Source organism: Monopterus albus, unplaced genomic scaffold (genome assembly GCF_001952655.1).
Source record: "Monopterus albus unplaced genomic scaffold, M_albus_1.0 scaffold111.1, whole genome shotgun sequence".
Taxonomy (NCBI): domain Eukaryota; kingdom Metazoa; phylum Chordata; class Actinopteri; order Synbranchiformes; family Synbranchidae; genus Monopterus; species Monopterus albus.
In genome coordinates this window covers 875150-885058 of record NW_018127991.1, presented here as the reverse complement: position 1 = coordinate 885058, position 9909 = coordinate 875150, and the positions used below count along the sequence as shown (strand labels likewise).

General features: G+C 40.4%; 2 protein-coding genes across 4 annotated transcripts in view; both read right to left on the bottom strand.

Annotated features, from left to right (window-relative positions):
- The window catches only part of mgarpa (mitochondria localized glutamic acid rich protein a), an 11679-nt gene extending 8344 nt beyond the window's left edge, over positions 1 to 3335 (bottom strand). The window contains exon 1 of the mRNA XM_020611273.1: positions 3205 to 3335. Coding sequence (XP_020466929.1) covers positions 3205 to 3280 — 76 coding nt within the window. The 5' untranslated portion in view covers positions 3281 to 3335. The remainder of the gene's footprint in view (positions 1 to 3204) is intronic.
- Positions 3336 to 8216: 4881 nt separating this feature from the next.
- Positions 8217 to 9909, bottom strand: part of ndufc1 (NADH:ubiquinone oxidoreductase subunit C1) — a 5182-nt gene continuing 3489 nt past the window's right edge. For 2 of the 3 annotated variants that reach the window (XM_020611264.1, XM_020611265.1), the window contains one exon: positions 8218 to 8325. The gene's annotated coding sequence lies outside the window, so the exon portion shown is untranslated. Of the gene's footprint in view, positions 8326 to 8823; positions 8880 to 9909 lie in introns of all 3 variants that reach the window. The other variant, XR_002275764.1, reaches the window with a different exon arrangement.

The following is a 9909-nucleotide window of genomic DNA, read 5'->3' as shown; positions in this document are numbered from 1 at the left end:
TGGGGTATAGGGATCACACCAATGGAGCTTTCATACAGTCTAAATTGTTAAACTTTTTTGATTTAGTTGGATATAAGACTGCAGTGTTTATGTATAAAGCCAGGAGCAATTTATTACCTGGTGGAATTCAAAAACTATTTAATGAAAGGGAAGGGGGATACAATTTAAGGGGTCAGTTAAATTTAAAAATTCATGCTATACGTACAACCAAAAAAAGATTTTGTATTTCCATAAGTGGGGTAAAACTATGGAATAATTTAAGTGTGGACATAAAAATTAGTAATAGAATTGATCAATTTAAACATAAATATAAAGGTATGTGTCAATCAAGAACAGGCTCAATGATTAACTACATGGACTATTGTGGGTGTGGTGTATATCTTGTTACCATTCTGTAGTATATCACTTGTGTGTTGTAAGAATGTCAACACTTATCTTTTTTTAGTACAATATGTGTGTGGGTAGAAGTGAATCATTTACTGCTTGCAAACCAATGATGGTAAGATGATGTCATGGGGTAGGACTGGATAAGTCTGACTTCTTCCTACTCCATTCAAACATGTACTAGGTATAAGCAAATTGATATTGGATTATGTGTACAATCACGTGTGTTGTCATATCAACTGTCTTTACATGCTTGAAAGAATAAATCAAATCAAATCAAATCAATTAAATGTTCTACTGTCACACTGTAAACATACTCTGTTACAAGTAAAAGTCACATTTAAAATGTTAAGTTAAAGTAGTCACAAAAATGTACTTAAAGTATTAAAAGTACAAGCAGGCTGGTCAGTGCAGAAAAACGTTATAGCATATATGGTAAACTATTGTACTAATACAGTTGTAGTCGCAATTATTCAACCATCATTGCAAATTAGGTGTACTGGAAAAGTGTACAAACTTTCAGCTGTTTGCAGGAACAACTGAAATAGCTCAAAACAACAAACATAGCAAGTGGTTTCTCCAATATCAACACAAAATGCAACTTTTAATGACTTCTGCAGTCTCAAAATTATTGAACTCCTTCATGACAAGCGTCCTTAGTAGAGCACCCTTTTTCTGCTATGACCTGCTGCAAACGTGATGCATAGCCAGACACCAGCTTCTGGTAGTGTTCCTGAGGAATCTTAGCCCATTCCTCATGGGCAATGGCCTCCAGTTCACTAATATTCTTGGGTTTGTGTGCTACAACGGGCATCTTCAAATCCCACCAGAGATTTTCTATGGTGTTCAAGTCAGGTGACTGTGATGGCCACTGTAGAATTTTCCAGGACCTCTTCTGCAACCAAGCCTTGGAGGACTTTGAGGTATGCTTGGGATCATTGTCCTGTTGGAAGGTTCAACGATGGCCAAGCTTCAGCTTCCTCACAGATGGCATGACCTTTTCTCCTAGGATTTCCTGATACCTGAATGAATCCATCTTGCCTTTCGCACGCTGCAGGTTCCCAGTGCCAGAGGAAGCAAAGCAGCCCAGAGCATCACTGAGCCACCACCATGAGTCACTGTAGGCAGGGTGTTCTTTTAAAGAGCCCATGGCATGCTTGTTTTCTGACCTATCTACAATGTAACAACGGTGAATTATCATCTTAGACATGACCTAAAGATCAAAAAATGAGGTGTACATAGGTTTTAGTATTTCTATGCAGAAGTAATGTGTTAAAGGATCTCCCTGAATGGGCATAAAATCCAGGCTGTTGCGCGTTCATGTGAGGTTGCCTGACATCCACTGCTGCCTCCACTATATTGGCAAAATGTTATACTGCCTTGTTTGTTATGTATATTTTCAATAAAACTTGAGTGGGAATGTTCCTGTACAGAGACTTACTGTTTTACCTGACCGGATCTAACCTACAATCAGCCAGTCAGTGAAGCCCCCCATGCTGATGAATGATCAGCTCATCAACACTGGAGTCCTCCAGAGCACAGTACCTGTTTGTTTTGCCTGCTGGAGGCCAGTGTGTCTGCTGCATGTGACGTGTTGCTGGTTAACAACTGGATTAACAATCCATGTTGGTGCTACACTACCTATTGGAATTAATTTCACTACTTTGGGACTGTATGTGGTTCCTGTCGGGGGAAGACACAGTAATCACCGGTTGGATACATAACACAAAATTGTATAAGTAAACATCGGCAGCAGGAGTTGTGCGTGTTCACGAACTATGCTCTCGTTTTTAAGAAGAGGCTTTTTGGCTCTCTGATTCTGAAACAATTACAAACTATTTGGAGTTATGAGGGGTGCCATGGTAATCTAGAACCTAAGATTAAACATAAAATGGCTGGATGAGCATGACACGGGCTCTTTAAAGTATGGTACCTTTTGGATACATACATGAGCACACACACATATTGATTCACGATATGAATGAAAATATTCATATACTATACATGCATGGCTGTGTATGTATACGTATGACAGTGTGCATATATATGTACACAAGTATGTGCATATGTGCATATCTGTATGCATGTATATGCATGACAGTATGTATACAGACTCAAGTTTTTCGTACCAGTATTTATACATGTGCAAGTGAAGTATTCATTTACACCTATATAGCTTCTAGTAGTTAAGGTCACAATCATATCACAATCAAATTTAATAATCCCTTTGTCTCTTTTGTTAATGTTTGTTGTCTTATCTTCTGTGTTATGTCATTTGTCCTGTAAATGTGTTGTTCATGTTGCAAAAATAAAAGCAAGGTCACAATCACATACAGATGTATCGGCCTATGCCATAGATTAATGTTAAACATGGTTATTTAAGTGACTGTAATATAACTGAAAATGAACCTCTTGTTTATTGGTGGTATTGGTTTTAATGGCTTGGCCCAAGTTACACAAAAGAATTACAATAGAAGGTCACATTACTAATTATGTACGGAAACAAACTGGAAGGTCATACAGGTGTTTGTAACCCGATCATGACAACCTACACTCCAACAAGGGCTCAAAGTATTCTCTGTTAGGACAAACCTAAGTGCACGCTCTAACAAACAACACAACTTAAATATTACGAAGAAAAAGTCACCACAGAAGTTCTTCATTCCAATTTCAGGCAAAAATGTAATCTTGATCTTCACCTGACATGGGCAGCCATTGCCACTGTCGATCCATACTCAGAAATTCCCATGAGGCCAGTGTACTGTTCCACCAGAGACAGACGCCAAAGAGCATGCTTTTTGGCTGGATAATGAAACTCACCATTCTGGGGCAACCTATAGGTTGCTCTCCGTGCCAAGGGCCCACACTTTCGCCAGGCCGCTCTGCAGGAAAACATCGCCACTCTCCGTGTGCTACAAAGGGGGAAGGCTGCAGTTTCAACAAGTACTGGAGCAATGTCTGGTCAGAGACACATGCGAGGATGCGAAGGAGCAGCCTGCCCTCTGTTGCGCAATATGTGTTGCGCTCCACCATGGCTATGAGGGGTGGTTAATGCCACAGAGCCAAGATTACATGTGTAAGGCGTGGTTAGACGGGTTTAACACACACGCGTGTATATATACTGTGTACACATATATGTCTGAAATTGATGGAGGGTGTACAGGGATCAAATTAACTGAATCAACGGTATCTAGTGCTTTTATCCTGAAAGTACTGGGCACCTACACCTGTATGTTGCTACATGCTGTCATAGTTCTTGCTTTTAATTGACATTTAATGTTTCAATCTAATTTGCAGTCTAATGTTTATGTATATTTATTTTGATGTTTTATCTATCTGTGTGCATAGTGTTAAGCATTTTGAATTGGCTTTGTGTATGAAAATGTGCTCTCTAAATAGCCTTGGCTTGACCAGTGTCAGAAACTGCAAGTGGAATCTGTGGCTGGAACTTGTCACTGAAGATGGTGGTTGGAGCGTTAGCAATTATAATCGAATGATATAAAATAAATCGATGTGAAATGTGTTAATCTGCATAATGAGCACTTTTATTCTTGGTACTTTAAAGATATTTTGATGCAAATACTTTTGTACTTTGACTTAAGTACATTTTGAATGCAATGCAGGACCATCACTTGGAAAAGAGTATTTTTACACTGTGGTATTGGTACTTGAGTAAAGAATCTGAGTACTTCATCCACCACTGTACAAATATAAGACAGACTTTGCTCTGTGTACTTCATAAATTTTCATTAGTGTCATCCAGGGAGCTCAGTGAAGAAGCCGGGATGTTACACTGTGTAGCTCACTGTCCATCTACAGAGCTTCAAATCAAATGTATTGTGTTTGGTTACTACAGCACAAAATAGTAATTCACTACAATAAAATAGCAGCTGTGCACAATTGTAACCACTTTCAAATAAACCACATCAGTAAATTATGTTTCAAAAATTGTATTTATATAATTCATGTTTAGAAGTGTACTAATGAGGCAACAACATTTTGAAACAAGTTAATTTGATGAGTTAAAGGTTTAAGGTTTTGAAGACATTCACTGTTGTTGGAACCCTAACACTGGATTGGTTTGTTGCTGCAACTGAGTCTTTCACATTAAAACCAAGGAGCTGTAGGAGCTGTAGGTGGAGCCTGGACAGCTGCTGCTGTCTGCCAGAATCTGCAAGTGAAGGCAGAGCCTGCAGGGTGTTGACAGAGACTGAACGCGGAAGCTGGGAATGCAGCTGCCAACTAGACCTTGCAGGTGGAGGCTGAGCATGTCAGCTGCTGGCAGAGGCTGTATGTGGAGGCTGGGGATGTAACTGTCTGTCAGAATCTGCAGGTGGAGACGGAGCCAGCAGGGTGGTGGAAAGGGCTGTAGGCAGAGGCTGGGGCTGCAGCTATCGGCCAGATTCTGCAGGTGGAGGCGGACCATGCAGGCTGCAGGCAGAGGCTAGGGCTGCAGCTCTGTATCAGGGGCTGTAGGTGGAGACTGGGGCTGCAGTGTCCTGGCAGAGGCTGGGGCTGCAGTGTTCAGGCAAAGGCTGCAGGCAGGGGCTATCTGCCAGACCCTGCAGGTGGAGGCAGAGCATGCAGAGTGCTAGCAGAGGCTGCAGGCAGAGGCTAAGGCTGGCGCTCCGGTTCAGGGGGCGGAGGTTGTATTTTGCTGGAATACTATGTGGCTACAGATTGTCTGTGGTATCCTGAATAAACATAATATATGCTAATAATATGCAATATGTGGGCAGTGAAAATGTGTTCTGATATATGTTCTTGACAGGGCAATGAGTCTGAGCTTGAAAAAATAATTAATCGTATCATTTTTCTTCCAATGAAAAATGAAAACGGGTCCTGAACACAAGATGAGGGTTAAACGCATATTTCAACGTCCAGTGCTGTGACACTGTGACACTGACTCACAACACCTCTTGTTCCTTGTATCAGTCGTGATTTCCACTTCTGAATCATGTGAACCAGGGATGGGGAGAGTTCAGGACCTGTTAGCACTGTGTCAGTCAACTCTGAGGGCTCTGAAAGTCAGAAACACATGGAAAACACCACAGCTTTTCAAAGTGTTTAAACCTTACATTTTCCATGGTGAAAGTGGTCTTTGTCGCTTTTGTCTGTGTCTGTTGGTCTTTAGTCCTCGTCAGGATTGAAGAAGTCCTCAGTAGAAGCGACAGTTTTCAGAAAATCGTCGAGTGAAACGGGAGAAAAGTTTTCTCGACCGTTAGAGGTTTTCTCTATGTTTAAATGATGATCTGATATAAATGATGTACCTGGAGACAAACACAGCAACCACAAAATCCTTGACCTCCATTTTGTCCACATCTTTAGTGATACTTTTGATCAACCAGTGGTTTGTTATTATTATGATTTTTGCTTTCTTATATTCTGGGGTAAATTGTGTTTGAGTGAAAATGAGAGGGTAAGAAAATAAAGAATACCCCGTGATCAGCTTGTTATAAACGAGCCTGTAAATGATCCTCATGTCAAGAGCCTGCAGACAATCGCCCCCATAAGATGTTCATACAAACTAACACAACACAATATGACTGAAAACACAGTCAGAGCTAAACATTCCTTCATAGTTAGATATAGACCTGACCTCAGAGCTTTTGGAGTCCGACATGGATGAAACTTTAGCTTACATCTGTGGCTGTAAAGGATTTAAAGGCCGTCTCTGCGCACAGGAGGACATCTGAACGACAAGTCTGCAACTCAGCACAGCCACATAAACATTGTGTCATTAACTAATAATTAATTAATGCAATTTTCAGAGATGTGAACATCTCCAAAAAACGACACAACACCGGATCCGTGTTTTGGGTTTTGTCTCTTTCGTTTTCTCACATCTATTACAGACTTAATTGCCCGTCACATTGCGATGACTGCAGTGTGCGCTAACATTAGTGAGTCTCGCCATACGTTTTTGCAGGCTATACTATATATGTATATATATATATATATATATATATATATACATACATATGTATATATGTGCTGGCGTTGTGCGTATTTTACGCACATGGCACAGCTGCGGTAACATCATTGATTAGTCTATAAATGTCCTAACATTGCAACAGATCAGTGATTTCCTATCGATACCGACCTCAGGTGCTTTCTACATGTGAGACAGGTGTGCTATGTTACAGGCAGATTCCAGGTGTTGTAAACAGGTGGTGCACAGCAGCAGTCTTCAGGGTGAGCCCAGCTCCGTGGGGACGGTACAGTCAGTGTAGCTGATGTGTCATTGTACAGAAAGGCCGATAATTTCACGCACACAAGAATTTCAGTGTTTCATCAAACAGACACTGAAATAAAAATTCTAATAAAATGTTATGGCATACCAGTATTTTACACTTGCTTTGGCTTAGGCATCACACCAGTTCCAATGCTCAGCCTGCTGAGCTTTCATACATAAGTGAAAACTCAGTCAACAATTGGTTATTACTCTGTGTACAAATCACTGAATCAGTGCAATGCCAGGTCAAAGCAGGAAATGCCATTTTGTACCTTCACATATTATATTATATTACATTGCAGTAGGAGGGTGTGTTCACTGCAGGACCTGTTGGCACTGTGTCAGCAAACTGGAGGTTCTTAAAGTGCGATGGTAAAACATAAACAGACACAACAGACTTGCAAAGTCTTCAAATCTCACATGTTCCATGGTGGATGTCAGTTGTGTCACTTTTGTCAGTGTCAGGATGGAAGATAGTGTATTTCTGTGGTAGGTCTCAGGCTACTGGACTTGCTGTACATTCCTGATGTCTGAAGAAGCTTTGAATTGAAGCAAACTGTCTTCATCGAATCTACAAAAAGTTCAAGAAACCTTTGCTTTTATTTAACCCTCTTTCTGTATTTTTTAACTAAGCCATTATACAAACATCGGTGATTTTGGTCTTTTTATGAGATTTGTTGAGACTAAAAAAATAAAATGAATGTGATATGTATCTTTAATGCATCAGTTCAATATCACGTACAGGACTAGAAAAGTGTGCAGTTTTACAACAAAAGCAATAATATGGTTGAGGTCTTGATAAAATGCAGGGAGGTGATAAAAACAGACAGTAAATGTTTTTAATGTTCCTATAGGGGTATATAATATCCTCAGTGGTGTGAATGTGTCACATTATTCTCTAATAATTTAGCAGGACCTTTTGGTACAGTGTCTGCTGTTTGATTTCCTTTAAGGATACTATATGGCTATAAATACATAGCTATTTATTGTCTCCTCTAAAAATCTGTTTTTGCATGATTTGATTGTAATAACTTGTTTACAGTATAGATTCACAAGGCTTTTGTGTCCCTGATTTTCCTCTCTCTGCCTTGCACCATTTTTTGTCATTATACCGTGTCTACCTTTTCCCACGCCTTCCTTTATTATCCTCTGACTCCAGTGTTCCCTCTTCGTGTCTCTTTCTCTCTCCCCCTGACACTTTGTTAAAAGCACACTTCAAACCAGACCAAGCCTTCTGACCATGGAAGTTTGCACTTGTGTGTGTGTGCATGTGTGTGTTTCCAGTAAATAGTAAATGAAGGTACATCATTAACACCTTTATTCACTGTGGAGCTATTTGTGTTGGTGTCAGGAGTTGTGTTTTCACCAGTTTCACTTTGTAATTTCTTCCAAATGATCATACTGTGTGTGTATGTATGTATGTATATATATATGTATGTGTGTGTGTGTGTGTTTTATTTTTTTGTAAAAGCTGGCAAACATGCACTATGTATTTCTGACATTTGGTTCTTTAGTAAACAAGTATAAGTCAAACATTTTAATACATAACAATGACCGCAACTGTATGTGAACAAAATGATCAGGACTCATGCCTATTTCACATAATACATTTTTATTTGACACAGAACACAGAGCAAGGAATCAGGACCAGTGGCAGAAACAAGCTGAGAAACTGGCGCATCCTATAGCCAGAACCTGATGGGCCCCTGCACAGGACAAGAACATAGTATCATTCATTTTATCTGTTCACCCATTTATATATTTCAAGCTATATCTTTACACTGAATGACAGAATATCAATAACACTATATTGCAGTATATAGTGGCTTCAGAAAGTATTGAGACCCTTTATAGTTTTCCACATTTTAGGAAAACCAGGCACTGAGCATCACCTCACTAATACCATCCCTACAGTCAAACACAGTGGTAGTGGCAGCATCAGGCTGTGGGGAGGTTTTTCTGTGGATGGGACTCAGAGTCAGGATAGAGGGAATGATAGATATAGATAAATATAAAGCAATTCTGAGGGAAAACCTTCAGAGTTCTCAGCATCTCAGGCTCGCAGGTTTACATTTCAACAAGACAATGAACCAAAGCACATTGCCAAGAAAACACAGGAGTGGCTTCATGAAAACTCTGTCCAAGTCCTGGAGCGGCCCAGTCAGAGTCGAGACCTGACCCCAATAGAACATCTCTGGAGGTACCTGAAAATGGGTGTTGCTCCAACATCCCCATCCATCCTGGCTGACCTTGAAGGATTCTAGCAAGAAAAATGAAAGAAATGTCCAAAACAAAAGGTACCAAGCTTGAGGCTGCCTTTAACCAAGTACTAAGTGAAAGGTCTAAATACTTACACTCATGGCCAAAAGTATTGGCTCCCCTGCATTTATGTCAGATAACACACCATTTCTCCCAGAAAATTATTGCAATCACAAATTCTTTGCTATTATAATGTTTATTTCTTTTATTTGCATTGGAACAACACAAAAAGCTTTTTCAAACTCACCAGAAATACATTTCCACACAGAACTCCAAACATGGACTGTACAGACTTATTGACATCCTCAACTTAATGACTCACAAAATAACTGAAATCAATTGCTTCCTGTAACCATCAGTAAGTTGACTCAGCTTTTGTGTCATGTGGACCACACTGAGCACGAAGAAAAGAAAGAAGAGCAAAGAATTGTCTGAGGATCTGAGAACCACAATAGTGGAAACGCCTGGACAATCTCAAGGCTCCAAGTCCATCTCCAGAGATCTGGTTGTTCCTGTGTCCACTGTGCACAACATTGTCAAGAAGCTTAAAGTGCACTGGCGCTGTAGCAAATCTCCCTGGATAAACAATTCAAGATGACCTGCTGTGTCAGCTCACGCTATCCATCGCCATCTGGATGACAAGGGACAGTATGGTAGGAGACCCAGGGGGACCCTGCTGCTGACAAAAGCAGGATTAGATTTGACCAAACCTGACGGGAGAAAGCCACAACCCTTCTGGGAGAATATCCTGTGGACAGATGAGACTAAAATAGAGTTTTTGGGATTGAGCACATCATTCTACTGTTTTCAGAAAATGAAATGAGGTCTTCAAAGAAAAGAATACGGTCTCCACAGTCAAACACAGTGGAGGTTCACTGATGTTTTGGGGTTGCTTTGCTGCTTCAGGCACCGGATGTCCTCGCTGTTTTTATGGCTTTATGAAATCTGAAGACTGCCAATGAATTCTGGGACCCAGTGTCAGAAAGTTGGGTCTCCGTCAGAGGTCGTGGGTCTTACGGCAGGGCAGGGAA